Genomic DNA, 21,111 nt, shown 5'->3' with positions numbered 1-21,111 from the left:
CGGCCTTATTGTTGTTGTTGCTTATAAGTTCAAGGGAGCTGATATCAGTTTATATGTGTCCACATCTATCATAGGGCCAATGATTTTGCAGTTCACCAATGGGAAGAAAAGAATCACAAACTTTTTTGCCTTGATAATTTTGACACTTATACAACACAACCTTAAACTGCACTTTGCTAAACACTACAGCAAATAAGAACCTAAAATTGACTGACAACTTTAGTGACTTTACAACTCAGAAAAAAGGCAAGCAACAAAAAACCAATGCATCTGCCTATACCTGCATATGATCACACTAAAAGCCTTTTGGCCTAATAAAAATACCTCTCAAGTTAAGCACGAGAGGAGAAAAGAATAAATTGAACGGGACAACAAACTGAGACAGCTGTCCAAAAACAAGTGGAGAAAAATATACACTAGCCATTAAATGCAACAAGCGATGTAATTATATGCACAAGTTTCTGCATGTTCCTTGATGTGCAGGAGAGTCAGCTGTCTGGAGCTACGCGAACATTCATCAAAGTCCATGTTGAGTGATATTCGGAAACCACCATCAACTAGAGCGTTGATGTAAAAATACAAATGCTGAATTCTCACGAATTAATGGAGGCGGTTCAACATCAGCAATGTCGACTTGTTGGATTGATTTGGAGATGTCATCCACGGAGAACGGGATGCTGCATCATAATTTAAGACAGGATATGAATTTGAGATGGTCAGTAAAACGTACATATATGCCAAATATTGAGAATGAGTTATTTAATAAACGATACCTCGAGTCATCATCCAACAAAAAGGAACTGCTAACAGCATTATTGGAGTCCTCTGTCATCATAACTCTCATACTTGAAATAACCTATCAGTGGGACGGAAACAGAAACCATACAGGGAAATCAGGAAACAAGCAAACTGTACTATAACAAAACAAAAACTACTGAAGACCTACATCGCATTAAAACTGTAGGTGCAAGATCTTACATCTGAAGAAACAGTGTGGGTTCCGTATTTGTCATCCCAGTACATAGTGCTGATCCTATACAGTTGCTGTATGCTAAGCACCTAATAAAAAAAAGCCATGTGAATTATAAAAGAAAAACAGCGAATGAGAAGTCGATAAAGAAACAGGAATTTTTTTTCTTCTGATAAGTAAAAGAAACAACCATATTTAATGAACAACAAACTGGAACAAGAACAGAAGAGAAATATAGAACAAAGTTTCCTTACTGGACAAAGTTCATTAGTGATCTCATGCAATGTCTTTTTGGGCTTTTGATGTATAACCTGCAAGAAATTGAGGGGAGAAAGAGTCAGATAAAAGCACGTGATCATATGAAAGTTCGTTTTGCACAAAGCCGCTAAATTAGTTCTTACTAGGAATCCAACTGCTTGTCTAATGTGCTTCAACTCGTCCCATGCTGAGCCTACATACTGGACATGAAAATACAGAAGTAAGATACTGGATAGCACTAAGAATTGAAAAGATACAGTGGAACATGCTTACTTCTTCAGTTGCATAGCAGCACCACTGTTCCAATTCAGCCAACCCCGCTTTCACAAACTCTCCATTACTGAACGAGCAACACTCACGCCGCAAAAGGAGACTGTTTGTAAAGAAAGTTAACACACAGATACATAAGAAGGTGCCAATGTGCCAAATAAAATATACTTAACGTACAGAATGCACACAGATTTAACAGTCCTTAAAGGCCTGTAGTTACCTGTTGAAAAGTTGAACATTGATGAAGGAGAATATTTGAGTGAAAACCTTCCGAACTAAGAAAGGAGGAGCCTACATGGGTGGAGCAATGGAAACACATAAACGTCAGGAAGACAAAAAGACTATTTCTATTATATAGCTCTCCAATCTTTAACTTACATAGTTTGCTTTCATCATCATCAAGTAGTTGTTCAAACTTTTCGCAATGCTTTGCCAATGAGCAAATAGAGCTTGCTGGGCAGCAGCATTAGCTTGGGATCTTCCTTTGACTAAACTTGCACGAGATGTTCTCGGTGCCTGCAGACATGATGCAGATAATGTTCATACAAATTAACTCCTTCCCTCTTTCTCTCGGCAGCAAAAATATTCTCACATGGGGAGAGAAGATAATAAACATAGGTAGCACAATGACCCAAAGAGAAAAGTGGTGCCTTTATATAAATTGTTCAGCTTCAAGGCATAGTACTAAACCTGGAAAGATCCACTTGTTCCAACACCCTAGGCTTGAAGAGAAGTATCCTCACTAGCCATTCTCGGGAGCTCTACTGATGATTGGGGATTTGTCTGATTTATTACTTTAGTGATTTTAATAGATAATAGAAACTAATAACTCTGCCGTGCAGAGACATTCAAGAGCTCGTGTGCTGCATAATTTACAACACATTAACTTTCTTAAGTGACAATCAATCTATAAGATTTTGTTGCTTTAACACGTTGACTGGTTCAAGCATCAGAGAACTTCTCAGTGGTGCATCAACCAATCCAAGTCCTAAAACTTCCACAGTTATCACATCATACTACATTAAGCGTAGGGACTTGCTGAAACTACACATTGAGCATTAAACATTCTATTTCGTAAGCTTGCTTGGACTTGTGGCATAAGTAGCACACAAAATAATGTACCTGAATACATAGCCCAAGCAATGGGGAGATCTCTTTCTTCAGATTGTCTCTTATCATTCCATATATTTTCTCCAAAAAGGCAGTGAGCTGCTGCTTGAACAGCAGTGCAGGATATTTGGCCTCAACATGACGTAAGTCATCCAATCTCCCAAGCATACGCCCATTGAGAACTGAAAGTCCAGCACTCTGGGGAGAACCTCGTAAGCCCTACATAAATATTAGAGGTAGCAGAGGAGAAAAATAACTAAGACATGACTTATAAATTGGGCAAATAGCTGAAACTGAAGAACTTAATATAAATCACAGAGCTCATACTTGGGACATCCTCCCAAATAAAGAAGCTGAACTGGTTCTCCGCCTCTGCGGAGTCAAATTAGCAGCCCCGCTAGCTTTAAGTGTTTGTTGAAGCAGCATCAATAATGTGGACGTATTGCATAACCAGTATGCTAATACATCATTATTATCTGGGACCTTTAATGAAGAAGTTTCAGAAATTAATTGTCTTAGATTTATAAACACAAAGTCAGAGAAAACTTGAATGGTACAACATTACCAGAGTAATAAGCTTTCTACCTCTATGGCTGAAGCAATGGTTTGTATTATACGGTCAAAAACACTAGTTCTTTCAACTTCGAAGGACCTCCAGTGGAGCAGACATTTGTATATGAGACAAGCTGCAATTGGTTTGCCTCCAGAAAAGCCCAAATCTTGTGAAATGCACTTAATCAGCAAGTCTTGGTTCTCCTGTAAAAAAGATAAAATTGTACAAAAATGATATCTGAATTTAACTGTAACATTATGATATCTGGTAATTCTTTGGGGCAAGCAAGCAGACCACGCACCTGCTGCTTTTCATTTAGAGACTTCTGTGGTTTCTCCTCAGATGCAGGTTCCTTTGGACTTGCTACAGCAAGACTCATATCCTATGCCATATAATAAGCATATACATTAAAATAGGGCATATGTTTAATTCACGTCAAAAGCGAAAATAACAGTCTGACTATTGAACTTACAGAATTAGGCTTTGATTCTCCGTTTATAGCATTTCCATTCTCCGGAGTCCTCTGAAATTTCATCGAGAGTAATTATCTATAGCATCTACGGTATTAAGAAATTCTACTCCCTCAAATAAACTCTAATAAGATAAGAATTGGCAACTATTAGTGCACCTGTATAATAGTAGTCTTTGGCCGTGCAGATAAAGCTTTTCCAGTTGGTGACATGGTCAAAGCTTGTTGACGAAGCACTTGGTTCTCTGATTCCATATTGGAGAGCTTCTCTTCAAGCCTGAAACAAGAGACAAAGAAAGAGTAGATGAAAGAGACAGCGACAGAGACTTGTGCATGTCTTACATTCTCAAAGAATGCAGAATCCTATGTTTGGGAAGTCCAGTTCACAAAAAAGTGATAATTAAGGATGCAAGTCTACTATTATACTGAAAGGTTGGTTGTTCATAGCTCAGAAATCGTAAGAGCAATGCTCATAATAATTTTTAGGTTCAATCAGAAACCAAAAATGACCAGAACTGTGGGAAAGCTATGCAACTTCTGCTGTATGTTTGATCAGAAGACTCTTAACTATCAGGGTCACACTAAGGCAATCAACCCATAACAGGAGGCTGATAAGTTGATTCCCTCACAGCACAGTCAATATTCATTTACAAACCTCTGCACAGAATCTTGAAGCTGATCTACTTTTCGCTCAGCATCTTCTAGTTTGTTAGCCAGCTCTGCATTTCCGGCCACTGCATCCCTGGAAGAATCTCTAGCCTCTTCTGTAGCTTTCTTTTCTGACGCAAGCAAAGCCTGGATAATTCATGAAAAAACTTTTCAACCAAGAGAAACATAGAGATAATCTTTATGTGTTCTTTTATACAAAAGTATGAACATTTTAAAATCAACGTTTTATTATTGGTCTATTATTAGCATATGCATGGGACTCATTTTTAGGTTAATCCCTCCTCATAGGCCAGCTCAAGAGTGACTTAAGTATGAACTTCAAGGTGGAAAAAGAACTTTAGGAGTACACTTGCAGAAACTATGATTCTGAGTATTCTGCAACACTGAAGTCAAGCACATTCAAGAGATTCAGGGTTTATCCAGAAAGATGGATCAAATAACGGCACTCCAATTATCTTCTCTTTTTTTTATGGTAACCGAGAAATCCTCGAGGGCAAGAGGGGCACTGTAGGGCCTGCCCTTCTACCCTTCTCCACTTAAATGCCAGGGTTCAAACCCTTGTAGCTTGCTATCCTGCAGGCACATTTGCGTTGAGGGGGCGTGTTGAAGAGACAATTAAGTAAATAAAGTGTGCTCTCTTTGAAGGGGAGCCTTGACGTAACTGGTAAAGTTGTTGTCATGTGACCAAGAGGTCACGGATTCGAGCCGTGAAAACAGCCTCTTGCAAAAATGCAGGGTAAGGCTGCGTACGATAGACCCTTGTGGTCCGGGCCTTCCCCGGGGAGCTTAGTGCACCGGGCTGCCCCTTTTTTTTTAAAGTGTGCTCTCTAGAAGCTTAAGCTTTTAGATGAGATGGTCACGCACTTCAACATGATAAATGGACCTTCAACCCCAAAAGCTAGCTCATAAGATAAGAATTGGCCCAGACCATATAAAGAGACCAGAAAATCCTCATCCCACTGATGTGGGACTCAACATCCCCCACACCCAGGCTTGCAAACCGGAGCGTGGACAACATAAATGGGGGCTCCAACATCGCTAATAATAAATTGAGATGGGTCTGACTTTGATACCATGATAAATGGACGTTGGCCCTAACTCAACCTCAAAAGCTAGCTCATGAGGTGAGAATTGCCCAAAACCACATAAAGAGACCACGAAATCCTCATCCCACCGGTGTGGGACTCAACACAAACTACTTGTAGAATTGGATGGTTTTTGCAAGGGGGATTTACTTATCATAGTCAATGAGTCACTCAAAGAAAATAAAACAATTAGTTGGCATGTTTTGCTAAGTTTAGCATCCAACTATGCAGATTATAAACCTTGGGATATTGGAAATCATACCTTCAAATTCTCTACTTCAGCTGACAGGGCATTTATTTTTTCTGTGTCTTGAACTATAACTGGAGTCTCCTTGATGATTGGAGGTGCTTCTTCAATTGCTCTCCGTGCTGCTTCTCGCTCTTGGACTACTATAGCATTTGCTTCTTCTACTTGCTTTTGCATTGCATGCAGTGCCTCCTGTAGCTTTGCAACTTCTTGGGCTTTAGCCTCCTCCAGCTCAGTCTGCAGTAATCCAAAGTACAATGGTGTCATAGTCAAGGAAATGAACCAAGAGGAAACTTTGCAAAGAATAAGAAAAACTTACCCTGAGTCGTTTCTCAAATTGCAACCGCCATGTAAGTTCTTCCACTTTCTTCTCGAGCTTGTCCTTGGCTTCTTTGAGAGCACCTGTTTCCCTTGCAGCCTGCATACATATATCTCTCATTGACAATGATCTTCCTTCTCTGAACGATATGAAGACATTACTAAAGAAATTATCACAAAAATGCATAACAAACCATTTTGAGATTTCGAAGCTCCTTCTTGGCAACCCGTCGCCTCCAACCACACTGAGTGATGATGGCAGCTCTCTGAAGACTTCTGTAATAAAAATAAGCGGCATGGCAACGCAAATGCGCCTGCATGATAGCAAGCAAATCATGTATCAGCTATTATTTTCTTGAAAATTTCAAGACTTCATGTATCTTCTTCACTAAATTATAGGGAAGATCACAAGAGTGACAATAGCAGTAGAGAGATTAGTACCTGTATTTTAATTGCAGCTTTGGTGTGCTTCCGGTATCTAAATTCATTGCGAGAAACCATGGCTCTCATGCCTGTTTGCAAGGTAATTGCAGAAGAATGCAGTGTTGCATACGCTGTGTGCGCAACATGACATCTGAAGTTCTTCTGAATCTTCAGAGCAGCTGCTTCACGTCTCAGTTGTTCATACAGTTTGCAGGACAGCATAGCTGACATTTTCGACATAGGAATCACGATAGCACTACTAATTCATTAATAGTTACAAGAAAAAATATTGACATGTCAGCTGATAAGAGAGTAAACAATTTTTCCTCAGACAAGACTAGCAGAGTAAAGATGAAACCTAATATGCACTTTTAATAATAATTTGGAGCAATTGACATATGTTTTCAAAGTTTCCTTGCCAAGAGAACTCTTGAAACCAGTTGATTTCTCAATGCTAGCTTAGTTTTTGTATCAACTATACCAAATTAGAGCTTTTGAAGAGGTGGGAATAGGATTTTATGCGATTAGGGCGTGTCTTTTTTGTTTTTGATTAACTTTTGGAGCACCCACGATGAGCTTCCTGTTAGTATAGATGGCTGGTGTCTTTAGTAAACAACCATATTTTTGTGTAGGTCCTCTACAATTTTTTATATTTCTTTTATCCGAGGTTTTCCCCCTCATCAACAATAAACTATTAGTACTTACAAAAACAAATGAGTAAATAATAATGTGTAAATTGAACCATATTGGAAAAGCTTTTGAAGCTTGAATAAAGCACCAGCGTGAATATACAAGCATCATAAATCATATAATACAAAAAACTTTCCTTAAAAGTTGGTTTCAAAACACCATAAAAATGTTAAATGTATGTTAAATATTAGAAAATCAAAGTCAAAAATGTAAAGGGAAGCTAAAGCTACTCTCCCATAGGCCAGCCACCAGTCCTAAAAACATGCTTCTCAATGAAGTAGGGAGTCAGATGAAAGAAGTTTCAGCAATCTGAAATGTAGGATTCCAAATGACTGATATTGAAACATACCTCGCCAACATGATTGCAACTGAATAGCAGCATGACGCAACACAACAAATTCTTTTCGCGTAATATATGTACGGATTTGTCTTTGAATAATTCTTGCTGCATTTCCAAGTACCTCAGCTCTTCTGGCATCGAGCTCAGCCATCTGTCCAGCCCGCAAAAAGACCTTTGTCTTTCCTATCTGTAAAGACAGGCATTCAGTTAATGTAAAGACATCGAAATGTCTCCGCACATTTCATGATGCCATGAACGGTATATAAAGAACTTGTCTATTACTTCTCTAGCCTAGATATTCTCTCAGCAATCCAATGACAAACCTACTCTAGTTGGAGGATGAGCACATCTGGTTTAGCACGATATCCAAAATTTACCTGATAGCCCATCAGTCCCATTTTGTCTAGAATCATCTGGCATGCAACCTTGTCATCATAGCTGGAAAAGGGATTATTATAGATATCAGAAAGATCAGAAAGAAACTGATGGGGAAGAAGGAAATTCACAAATGAAAACAAAAGTTTCAGTTAGAATCGACACAAGACGAGTCTGGAAAACTTGCCTTCCAGCTAAAACTTCTGGAGCCAGAACACCAAATCTAAGAAGAAACTCATAAAATGTACGTCTAGTGGGATATCCAGCACAGCTGATTCTAATAGCTTCTAAAACACCCTAGAATAAAAAGAACAACTTAAGTAAGGGCAAGAAGAAGTAATGAATCCATTACATTTGCATGCACAATGATGAAGCATCAGTAGACACTTACACCACATCGCAATTGCTGGATCACGTTCACATTCTCGAAAATACAAGGCTTAAGGACATTATTAGGCTTCACACATCTGATGTAGTGAGGCTCTGTTGAACTTAATGTTTCCATTAAAGATTGCAGTTGTAGCTGCATTCACGTAAGAAAAGGCTTCAGAAGACTGAAAAATATCTTTATAAAAAATATATACTACAATTCCACATACTCTGTAATGAATCATTTTTGCTAGAAACAGGGACAGGGAGAAAACAACAAAACAAATACAAAAGCACTATAACACAACAACATAGAAGAAACATGAATCGTTTGGAGATAACAAAGGGAATATTGCGGGAAAAGAGGTGGAGATGGAGGTGTCCAAGCATGAAAAACCACAATGTGCTACGGTAAAAGGTAGCATACGAGTATCAATCAAATGATGCATGGACCTAGTACTTACTCTAATAGGAAGTAATACAATTGAATAAGAATGGACAGCAAAAACGTCAGAAATTCCACGGTAAAGCACAATTTATTCAGTTACATGAAACAATACATTTACTCTGTAATTCCACATGATTCCTGTACATATCTGAAGCTCCTAGTTCGCAATAAAACCAAAAGCAAAAGCTTCTCTTAGACATTTTTTTATAAGTAGCTTCTCTTAGACATAAACATACATTAGTTATTTTCATCCTCAAGAACCCCACTTGTGGGAATACACTGTGTTTGTTGTTGTTGTCATCCTCAAGAACCTTAGTCATGACTGAAATGTTTGCCAAAATAGAAGTCTTGCTTATACACTAGGCAGTTCTGTCAAATTAGTTTTTGATTTTACAGGGTCAACATGGATCAGCCATTTGTTACTTAAAGCCATCAATAAAGTAAGTATACTCGTCAGTCAGAGAGAAACGAAACTCGCAGAACAGGAAACCTAGATAAGAAATCCATACATCTAATTAAGCTTAATAAAGGGCAAGAAGAGAGATTTTTCTAGCGGTGAGACACACAAGTTTTTAAATTGTTTCTAAAATCAATATTAGCCAAAATACTTGATGGAGAAAAATGAATTAACCTTGAAACGTGACCCAATGGAGGAAAATTTGGACGATTTTGATGATTCTTCAGGTAGAGGAGGAAACAAACCCACCACAAAAGGACACTTTGAGGCCGTTAACAGAACCTGATGTTCTGCAACCACATAATCTTTATTCTTATCCAGAAACAGATCCGCTTGATATGTCACCTGCATATCATCTAGGACGCTTTAGCATTACATTGGAAAGATGAAAGTATAGATATTTCCAAAAAGACGAACTAGTCATCACCTCTCCAGCATAATGAGATATCGTAAAACTCGTCCGTGAAAGTTTAGGTTTGATGAAACGCTTGTTTTTAGTGAATGTCTGGTACAACTTCTGAGCAAATGTTTCGTGAGTAGATTTAGGAAACATACTGCAAGGACCAGTTATATGAACATAAATTATATCATCAGCTGGAGGACAAAAAACAGAAAAATAAATTACATCAGATATCTGAAGTAATTGATGACTAAGAAAATCAAGCACGCTTACCAGGCTTCATCTAACAGAGCGATAATTCCTCCAGGTTTCTGCAAGTTTTCAACTTCAGCTGTTACGATTTGAAGTAACCAAAAGACAGGCTAGAAGTCTAGAACTAATAACATACTAAAGAATCGCATAACAAGTTACTTTGTTCCAGACAAACGAAAGAAAAAAAAAAGCATCAATAAACAATGAATCAAGCAGTTGCAGACCTTTTCGATCAGATCCAGCACGTCTTGGTTGTCAACAAACTCTATGTAGCTCCAGTTAATCTTTTCTTTTTCATATTCTTCTTGTTCCATCTTGAACACGTGCTGAAATCATAAGATGGAATAACATTAAAAAACCAAGACAACCTCATAAGCAAAGAGGTGCTGGTGCAAACGCATGACCATTATAATCATATAGCCTTAACAGATTGAAAAAAATAAGAAAATAGTTTTTAAAATGCAAGAATGAGATATAACCTGGTTAAAATGTTGTTGCAACTTTTCATTTGTAAAATTGATGCAGAACTGCTCAAAACTGTTTCACCCGGGGAAAATGTTAGATAGGCACCAAGGTTTCAAGTAAGCAGCAGCAGAGGATATACCATACTGAAACATTACCTGTTGGTTTTAAAACTCTCAAACCCATAAATATCAAGAACTCCGATTATGGACTTGGAGTTTGGATCCTGGCCGATGGAGATGTTTATCTTTTCCACAATCCTGGAGTCGATATACGAATTTTCTAAGAAACAAAAGAAGATAAAAATATGGAAAACCAAAGCAGTATATGTATATGTGTCTATACATGTCTTATGACAGTAAAAGTGACAGTAACATCAGGTATTTGACTTGCTTACCAGTCAAAAAGGCGAGAATACACGGTTTTAGCCAAAGCATCCCGGCTACCCAGAGCAGCTTCTGGATCAAGAGTCCTCGTAATAATTTCCTCAGGTGTGACCATTACACGTGTAATTAGTGCATCTTCCAAGCTCTTGGCATCACACCTATCAATATTAGTCATAAGATCCAGCAGAATTAACAGATCCAAAATAAAAACATGCAGTCAAGTTCAAAAGTAGAAAATAGACCTACTTGAGCAACTCTGCCGTCATATTGAGATGAAACCGAGACTGCTCATCCTTAATCACAGAAGAGTCAATCTCCTCACCTTTTGCAAATTCGACATTACCAAGGTGAAGAATTGCGGCAACCACCCTGAAAATAGCATCCTGAACAAATTCTTTAATGCATTAGCAATATTCATGTTATCCGCTTTACAAATTAGTCCGGAAGAAAACTAACCTGCTCTTCCTCACTGATTCCCACTATATCCATAGCCCTTCTTGTTGCAAGATATTCATCAGCATCATTTACTCCATCCAATGCGTAACATTTGGACTGATTAAGATAGTGGAATGATTTTGGGTTCCCTAGTTTATATCTCTCTATCTCCTGCAAAGCGAAAGAATATCATAATTACGTGCGTCGTTAACATTAGATCAGCTAAACAGTTAAAGACAATCAAAAACAAAACAAGAAAACAAACATAGATACCTCAGCTGGAGCAGCACAAAGAAGATAAAAACAGTGGTAGTTTCTCTCAGGATTTGAGATTTGGCAGACACGGGATCTCTCCAGAAGGTAAGTTCGTATAGCTGCCCCAGATATTCTCCCACTCTTATCAAATTGTATCTCGACAAATTTACCAAAACGACTGAAAGGATTACACCATTTACATCACGACAAAGGAACAGTCACATTTAGAAACCATTAACAAAATTGATGAAACAATTAACATCTACTGTGGCTTCAATTACAGAAGTGACTAACCTTGAGTTGTTGTTTCTCACAGTTTTGGCATTTCCAAATGCTTCAAGAACGGGATTGGACTGTGTGTCAACAATAACATGAATTTTAGACAGTAATTTGATAGACTAAGCCCAGTTTCGTCAGAAACTACCAATGGTAGATTTAAATTAAATTGAAAAGTCACTCTTACTTCTAGAACTTGTTGTTCTACAGTTCGACCTTCGACGCCTGACCGACCCCCAAGATATGCAAGATAACGCATAAGCATCTTTGTGGTTTCAGTCTTACCAGCACCACTTTCTCCACTAACCAAAATTGAATTGCTTTTTCCCTCGTTGATCATTGCCCTGAGACCAAAATGAGAATAAATAAATGTGAGATATCATACCAAAGCAATAATAAGAGGAACACACGTCAGAAAGAACTCCACCTATATGCAACATCTGCAACTGCAAAAACATGCGGACTCAGCTCCCCAAATGCTGCTCCTTTATATTGTTCCATCATGTGAGTGTCATACAGATGAGGCAATCTTTGGAAAGGGTTTACTGCAATCAATATGTTTCCAGTGTACGTCTGGACAAAAGATTAAAAAAAACTAAGAAAACTTTCTCCAAAGTATAATAAATTCATGAAATACAACTAGTGGGTATCAACGATCAATTTGCATGATTACAAGGAAAATCAGATCTCTTACATAAATTTCATTGAGCTCATATCTAGTAGCCAGGTTTTGCAGAACTCCAGGTTCATGCAAATAGGAAAGCTTGGTCATATCATCTACACCTCCAGGAGGGGCCTCAGTATCTTTAGGGAACACTTTAGTGATATTTGCAACAACCTGGGATCAATAGTTCGAAACTATTACAACCTTAGATTAAAAAAGAACTCCTTGTACAACCAAAAAAAAATGCAAGAACTGATTTGTTGGTTGAAATGAAAATGTTTTAAGCTTCAGGGACCGGCAGACTGCAGTGATCTGAAATGGTCCTCGAGAAAAGCTATTCGCGTTTTGAATAAGTTAACGACTGCACGACTAGAGGAAGTACAACATAACACTTGACACTACAAGAAGAACATGATTAACAAATACAGTCTAGATGAACCAAACATTCCCCGGAAGCCAATACGACGATAGACAATCAAAATTAAAAAATTTACACCAACTTAAATTAGAGAACAATGATACTTTTGGTGCACAAAGGAGGTGACATGCAAACGTTCATGCAAACTAGAACTAATGCATGAAGCAACAAGCAATAATATTCAGAGAGATATTCCTGGTGTATATGACTATATGCAAGAGAAAGCCACAAGGTCAATATGAAAAGTTGTTCATCAGCTTTGGCACCCTATATATATTTTCTAAGTCATTTATAGTTGGATCATAACAAATAAAGGATTATAAGAAAGTAAAGAAGGGTCAACTCATCTCGGGACATGTAAGTAAATTGATTCATGATGTTAGTCAAAAAGGTAAACTTCTACCATAGACCTGCCTCAAATTTCTCTCACATGAAGCGTTTCAGTCATTCTGGTGAACGGCCGCAGGGATTAAACTCAAGCATTCCTAGACCTCTTGAAGAATATAACATATTGTTTGCATAGCTAAAATTAGGAAGGTGTTAGTTCTCAGTAACATATATTGGTCACAGTTCATTCTAAGAAAGGCTTTAATATGTTAGATAGGGCATCCTTGGATATATTGCATGCATGCATAGTACATACAAATATGCACACATACAACAGTAGCACGTCATATTTTATAAAGTACCTCTAGGAAAAGGAACCAATAGGCAGGAAATATTCCTCCCCAAATATAATACAAGAACCGAGTACTGAATACTACAAAATATCTATTGCACTAGTGAGGTCTGGCCAAATCCATTAAGAAGAGTAGAAAATATAACCACATTAATTCATTTTCCCTTCAAACTGATACAAAGTATAACCCTTGAATAAATATAGCTGTTACAAAACCAAATACTCACTTCTTTCCCATTTGAGGTTTTAACATGAACATCTTGACCATGTATTTTGATAACTTCTCCATCTGACCATGCCAATTTAGGGTCTTCCACCCAAACATGAGAACCGACAATTATGTTGACTGATGCCTGCAAAAAGGTATTTGCATGAGATACCAAGAGGACAATGATTACCACGCAATATCTCAGCCATTCTAATAAGACAGCAGAAAATTTAATCTTTATAAATTGTATACGAATGAAATGGACCTGAATAGAGTGAAATGGATAGAGAGGATTCATAGATCCAATCCCAACTAATTTGGGATTGAGGCATCATTGACTTAGCAATCGATACACCAGATTAGAGAATTCTTCAACAAAAGTCTGTAGAGAATTCTTCAACAAAAGTATGTTCATGCTAATGCGAAGAGATTGAGAAACAAGGGAGGAAGGGAGAGGAGGGGGTAAGTCATCCAGTGTTGACTTTTTTTTTAATATCACCTTTGTTTCAGAATCTAAGAGACGGAATAAAACAGACAAGAGAAAGCAAGACAAACTTGTGATTTATGCATGAACTTAAACCTCAGAATCCACCCTGAAATGGAATCATGCATCTAAAATAATACTCTCCTTCAGTGTTAGGCGTAGAGGCCGTACTCCTATGCTCTATCACAATACAAAAAAAAATATAGGAAATTTGAAAAGCAATATATATAGCTAAATGGACAGGAGTCGCCCCAAGAATGGAACTAGCAGTCTAAACTTCAACTTTGAATACAACTTTTTTCTTCTCTTTGAACAGGTAAGGTAGGCTTAAATTTGAATACAATTAAGCACCTTACATGTCAAAAAGGACATATCGTGATTATCAAAGTGAAGTTAGAAGAGAAAACAATAGCACAACAAAATATATTTTGTTTCATAGAGAGAATGCCTCCACAAACTGAAAGTTGAAATGAAACGCTTCAGCTACAGTATGCCATCTCGGCCACACAAACTTAGATTACATGGTTAATATAAGTTACGAGATTTTACATTGATCACCTTGAAACAAGCACGTCATTGCCACAGTTTCAGTTTAAAAAGCGCTATTATTTGGTTTGCACGACAATACTTCCATCAAAAGAATTTATTCCAATTTTATTCTTTCAAAGAAGAAATATCTTTGACTAAGATTTCTAAATGACATTTCTTGTCAATTTGAAATGAAAGCATTTCAATTTGTAGTATTCTTTTCATGTAGTCTCTAAATATCTACATGTTGTCTTCAACAAGTGAATCAATCCACGCCCAATTAGAGACAAAAACGAGTCAGTTGACTATGAAAAGCAAATAAAGAACTAATTTTTTTGGGGAGGGAGTATAGTGATAGAGATTGACTAGCATATAATTCAGGAGGTTGGGCTGAAGACCAGCAAAGAAAAATATATCTAGGAAGCAGATAACTGATAATTTACCAAGAAACAAAAGTATTCAGCCAGAAGTGAACACTAGGGTTTTTAGTCACTTTCAGTTGTCTCTGATTAAAGTCAATCGTGGCCCCAAAAGATGCAGCATCAGTTAGTGGTTCTAGGCACTAGAGAGAGTGGAATATGCAGCAATTAGTTCTGAAGTACTATTGAGTTCTAAGATGGCATGATATTGTGCACCATATTCCATGCATGTGTCTTCTACATGACCAGACTGATCTCTAATACCATTTGAGGAAGGGAGAGGGACTGAATTTAACATTTTCATTGAGTCATTTGTTCTCATAACATTGTTTGGTAAAGGGTACGTATAACAGAGGATGAGATTTACTTCCTTCCTATTCAATTTTTGAGGGTTCAAAACCTGATCATTTACTTCCCTCGTCTTTCAATTCCTAGATTAACAAGGGGAATGACTCTTGCACTTCCTTTATTTGTCCCTTTGCTTCCCTTTCTCTTTGAACCCTAAACAAACATAATGTAGTTGTACATGAAATTGTCATTTTTGACATATCATCCTAAAATGGTGAGATATACCTTATACCATCAAGGCATTATACAGTATAACAAATTGGACCAACTCCATTTCTAGATTATCTTGTCAACTAAACCCATCATAAGAATAAGATAACATGGCTAAGCTCCGGGATGTAACTTCCTATTTACAAAGAAAACTGGAATCTTAAAACAAAGGATGATATTTCTAGAAAAAATCCCAGGAGAGGCAAAAGACTGCTGGGTGATTTCGTCTTATCTATCTAAACCTTGTCCAAATCTTGGTGGACAGAGTTACCTGATACTTGTGTTAATGGGAGATAGCAGGTACAAGTGGACTAGCGGAGGTGCATGCAAGCAGGCGTGGCCACCGCCATAATAAAGAAAAAATGGATGATATTTCATGACAGAACATTAAAACTGATCAAATGTAAGAAAATAGCGAACCTTCCACTGCACTCAACTGAAGTATTTCAGGAAAAGATAGAAGTTGAACGGAAACTTCAGAAATTTACTACTCGGACTACTTTCTCTTCTTTCTTTTTTTTTGAATGGGTTCCTTTATTTGACAACCTATTTAAATCCTCTTTGAAGCAATGTTATGTTGTAATCTTCTTCAAAGCTAACGCAAAATTCTTTCTACAATGCAAATGTTATATCAATGATAAAAGTATAAAAGAAACATAACTCTTTTAATGTTGTTTTCTTTAACTTAGCATCATATTATATTTATGCTACCTTGTTTCATTTATCAAATATTTCTGAAAAAATTAGTTCCACTTGGTCTTGTATGCACAAAGTATCTGAAAGATCACCTGCTCGTACTAATTTGACCATAGGAACTTTTGGTACTTAGAGGCTAGAATGACGTCGAGGGCTTTAGACTAGTCGTAATGGTCGCAATCTTCCACACAATAGGCGATTGGTTCGATCCTAACGCAATGGTACTTAGAAGCAATGTTATGTTGTAATCTTCTTCAAAGCTAACACAAAATTCTTTCTACAATGCAAATGTTATATCAATGATAAAAGTATAAAAGAAACATAACTCTTTTAATGTTGTTTTCTTTAACTTATCATCATATTATATTTATGCTACCTTGTTTCATTTATCAAATATTTCTGAAAAAATTAGTTCCACCTGGTCTTGTATGCACAAAGTATCTGAAAGATCACCTGCTCGTACTAATTTGACCATAGGAACTTTTGGTACTTAGAGGCTAGAATGACGTCGAGGGCTTTAGACTAGTCGTAATGGTCGCAATCTTCCACACAATAGGCGATTGGTTCGATCCTAACTATCTCCTTCACCCTTCCCATTTTCCTACGTGGGCAGCCCGGTGCACTAAGCTCCCGCTATGCGCGGGGTCCGGGGAAGGGCCGGAACGCGGACCACAAGGGTCTATTGTACACAGCCTTACCCTGCATTTCTGCAAAAGGCTGTTTCCACAACTTGAACTCGTGACGTCCTGGTCACATGGCAGCAACTTTACAAGGGTCCCATTTCTCTACGTAAATAGAAAAAAATAAAAAATAAAAATGTTGAGTTGACTTCTATATGTCCTCTGTGTCAGAAGCATTGTGAACATATCATGGTGCTTTTACTTCGACTAGTACACAACTACACATTATTCTAATATTGTTTTACTATATCGAAGTAAAATAGAAATAACTCTTTGTGCAAGTGATCAATACACATAGTTATTTGCTTAGTGTTTTTCTTTTGTTAAACAAACACACACTTTTTACATTCATATTAAAATGTCTGTCCTTTTTTAACTGGCAAATGATATTTTAATCAATTTCTTCCTTTTCTGCTGCCTCAAGAAGTCCCATGATATATATCTACAAATATTTCATCTTATCACCCATGCCTCACTCATTTTCACAACTCAATTTAGGACCTATGCGATAACACAAGGAGACTCTGCAAGAGATCACATGTTGTAGCTGCATCTGACATTGGACAACCTTGATTTCAAAGCAATGAGGTGCTACATACGTTGATTTATTTTGGGTGATTCAAAATTTTACTTTTTGATAAAAATAGCACTACCTTGTTTTGATAAGGATAAAAAGCCGCACTACCTTTTTTTGAAAAGATGTAATCCATTCTCTTTTTTTCATAACCAAGAAATTCCCAAGGGCAAGTAGCGCAAGGTTCGAAACTCGGTGGATAATGGGCTTGTCCCTTTACCTTTCTTCACTTAAATATCATACTTTTGTCGTGACGTACACCTAACACACACATCACATGTTGCGCTCTTACCACTAGACCAAAACCCTAGAGCAATCCATTTTTTAAAGGACTAGTTTCTGGACACGTGCAACAGTTGGTACAAAAAATTTAAAACGATATAAACAATATTAAAACTTGTGCATAATTAGTAACTGAAAATTTGAAAGGAAAAAGCACAAGTGTATATATAGTCAGCCTATTCGTATGACTCGATGTCACTATTATATTTTTTAGTTGTAGACACTAAACTAAAATGGTATAACTTTTTCTTATGCAGCTTGGCAATTTTCTGGAATTTTGATATTTCATCAGTACATAGTTTAATGTGAATATAAGCAATGTCAGCTATGTTTGCAAGTGCTTCACATCTTAAAGTTTGTGCCTTGTCTTTTAGAAGTTGTAGCCTCTTTTTGACAGCCGCATACATATCAAGAAGTTACCGAATGAAAGTACTCTCTACGTCCATTTTTTAAATAAAATATCAATTATAATGCTTTTAAAAAGATTTCTCGCATTAATTCGGCTTGACTTCAAGCTATTGGCTAGTCTTTTCATCTTTACCTAATGCATTGTGTATCCATTTTTTGTGTTCAATTTCAATTTTTTTTGGTGAAGCACGTAACATGAAGCTTCTAATTTTGTCGTTGATTCTAGACCTCATAGATATATTGGAAAATGACTTTTCTTCACTATTCCTTTTTTTATTCGGCGATTTTCTTCACTATTTCATTTCTCGAAATATTAAAATATGCAATTGATTGCTAGAATTTCTTTTAAAACAAATCTTTCATCTTTTCTTTCTTTTTGTCTAAAGATATTCTCCAGCTTTCATCTCATTGAATTACAAAATACTTATAATTTAACTCTATAAACAAAGATAAATCCTAAGCTACATTGATTATCAGAAGGAAACGATTAACAAAAATAACCCATAGTCTTTGAATGTTTATCGCAGATAAAAGGGAAAAAAATAGCTCTAGTAATGGAACCAGTCGTTTTCATAATTAGTCCGGAAAGCAAAGCGTAAATTTATATCCAAAGGAGAAAAGAAAAAAAGAAACCAAACAATCAAAATAAAATATGTTAATCAAGAATAACTGCATCAGATTTAAGATCGCATGCGTATAAATTATAGTCTACAGATATATGTGCTGAGTTTCCTTTAAAGACCGGCACAATGAGACTTTGATCACATATATGATGAGGATAAGAACAATAGAGCAGCCCACCATAAACTAAGTTCACTGAGATTTCTTTACATGGGCGTTGTAATTGGAGTAGAGCAAAATTTAAAAAAAAAAACAGAAAGAGCATGTTCTTCTGGGAAAAAGGGAGTTTCAAACAAAGAAGAGAAAATGAAAAAATGATGAAGTAATTTGACACTTTGGTGTCTACTTTTATAGTGTACTAAAGTATGAGTAAAGACTGTGCATAAATGTTAGTACTATAATCGGTAGAAGCTCATAGGACCAAACAAATAAAAGTTGGAATGTGAAACAATGCAACTGATTTTTCATTTATTTTAATTTAATAGAAGGCAGTTTCTTACTCATGGGCAAAATTGTCACTTAGTTTTTAATGGTATATTTGTAAATCAACTTTTAACTTGGGGTCTTCCCACTTTTAGTATAATATATATGATATATGATGATATGATATGCTATGATGATATATCTAATCTTTATTAAGAAGTTGTGATCCAATCCTTTAGATATATCTAATATTTATTAAGAAGTTGTGATCCAATCATTAAAGGATACACCTGTTATTGGAAAGGCATGTTAGTTATCTCTATGGATACCTATTCCACTAGCCAAAATATCAGATATCTTGTGTTTCCATGTCTTCATCTTTTTGACTCTTCATATTGTCACTCTTTTCAAGAGTCTCTTTTTTCTTAATTCATCCTAAATTCAAACAAAAGCTGTTGAGAGATTTAAGAGTTCTCCGGAACTTCCATCCGATTGCATATTAGAAGATTTCTGAGTGGTTTGCTGTAATTTGGGAGCAGGACGTCACTTTGTTATTTGCGTCTTGGTAGCGACGGTAATCTACTCTTAAGAAAGCACCTTCCATAGCGTGCCCCGAACCATTTTTTCTTTCAATTGTTACATCTTATTTATATTAAATGTTTTTCTCAATAGTACTTTTATCTCTAATATTGTCCAAAGACATATGAAACCACTAACCAGTTAAAGTTTAATATTGTAACCCAAAGTTGTATTTATTTTGCCACATTCACTTCTAAAGTTGAAACTGCATTTTCTATAAATTTCAGCTCCTCAAAGTAACACAATAAACAGCCTCCTCATTAACACTTTATGAAACCTCTTTTTACTTGCCGATTGCTACTACGGTCTGCAACCTCTGTAATTCAATACTAGTAAAACAAATTATTACTAATCAGTAGTTAATTCTACTGTTTATCTTGTTCGGACATCCAATTCTCGGACTGGGAAACAAAGAAAGGATAAAATCAAATTTCAGAAATTACTTCAAAAAGTGGCACCTTTAAACTAATCCACATATATAGCATAAATTTTTAGTCCTAATAACGTAAATCTCATAGACATACATACACACTATTTTCAGTCCATTTCCAATATATTTCACGCATGCACCAAAAAATACACTAGCTCCTATAGTTAAACTTCGTCCACGCAATAACATCAGAATAATCAATTAATAATCCGCATAATTGACTTTGCGCTGAACAGATTTGACTAGAGCAACAGCAATTAGACTATACGAAATAAAAAAAAACCTAGCAAAACGCACGAAACTACAAGTAACCGAGTCGTTTCAACAGAGACTTACCATTGACGAGTTTTGAACTATCGATCTCTTGCTCTCCAACTCATCAAGGCAAAGAGTAACGAAATTTTGACTCGGTGAGTCAGATCGGACTTCTTAAGCTTCAAAAATCCCAGCCGAAGTAGCAACGACGTTTATGACGATAACAAAGAGGAAGAAGAAGACAAAGCTTGCCTCCGATGAATCAGCTTATGGAAAAGCGAAAACCTTTCCCTTTTGTTCCTCTCTATATATATAAACACAAATCTTATACGTATATATGTATATGGCTCCGTATTTCTGTATGTATATATGTGAAAATGAAAGTTGAAAGAAGAAGAAAAGGGATAGTCTTTCTCTCTCTAGAAACTTTTTTCTTTTTCTAGCTTCGCAGCTATGGTATCTCTCTTTCTCTCTCTAGAGTTTGAAGTTTTACTTCTTTTGTTAATTTTTTTGTATTTATTTGGAATGAATTAATTTAATTTGCAGTGTTTCCGATCAGTTGGGGGGTGGTAGGGTGGTGGGACCCCACTTCTTCCTATACGCAGGCTGTATTTTGGAAAATTTGTAAGAAGGGGGCTCTAAACACAAAAACCGACAATTTAGGGGGCGGATTTCTGACACTTATTTG

General features: G+C 36.6%; 1 protein-coding gene across 1 annotated transcript; it reads right to left on the bottom strand.

The window, feature by feature from the left end:
- Nucleotides 1-101: 101 nt before the first annotated feature.
- Nucleotides 102-20,905, bottom strand: LOC104085647 (myosin-17-like). The gene is made up of 39 exons (XM_009589737.4): nt 20,505-20,905; nt 13,506-13,631; nt 12,212-12,355; nt 11,945-12,090; nt 11,705-11,861; nt 11,536-11,594; nt 11,260-11,419; nt 11,008-11,157; nt 10,798-10,934; nt 10,563-10,709; nt 10,324-10,425; nt 10,183-10,240; nt 9,928-10,029; nt 9,725-9,762; nt 9,479-9,605; nt 9,226-9,396; nt 8,169-8,300; nt 7,965-8,074; nt 7,780-7,840; nt 7,412-7,589; nt 6,391-6,596; nt 6,144-6,263; nt 5,951-6,049; nt 5,647-5,868; nt 4,286-4,425; nt 3,790-3,907; nt 3,634-3,684; nt 3,463-3,543; nt 3,194-3,364; nt 2,936-3,091; nt 2,621-2,827; nt 1,877-2,014; nt 1,719-1,789; nt 1,502-1,601; nt 1,372-1,428; nt 1,225-1,281; nt 979-1,059; nt 774-856; nt 102-677 (listed from the first exon to the last, which is right to left on the bottom strand). Exons 1-39 carry the CDS (start codon nt 20,505-20,507, stop codon nt 554-556), a joined length of 4,590 nt encoding a protein of 1,529 aa, XP_009588032.1. The 5' UTR covers nt 20,508-20,905; the 3' UTR covers nt 102-553.
- Between the last annotated feature and the right edge of the window lie 206 nt (nt 20,906-21,111).

This window comes from Nicotiana tomentosiformis, chromosome 7, assembly GCF_000390325.3.
Source record: "Nicotiana tomentosiformis chromosome 7, ASM39032v3, whole genome shotgun sequence".
Classification (NCBI taxonomy): Eukaryota; Viridiplantae; Streptophyta; class Magnoliopsida; order Solanales; family Solanaceae; genus Nicotiana; species Nicotiana tomentosiformis.
Note: the sequence above shows the minus strand (reverse complement) of the source record. Positions and strands in the feature narration are given on the sequence as shown.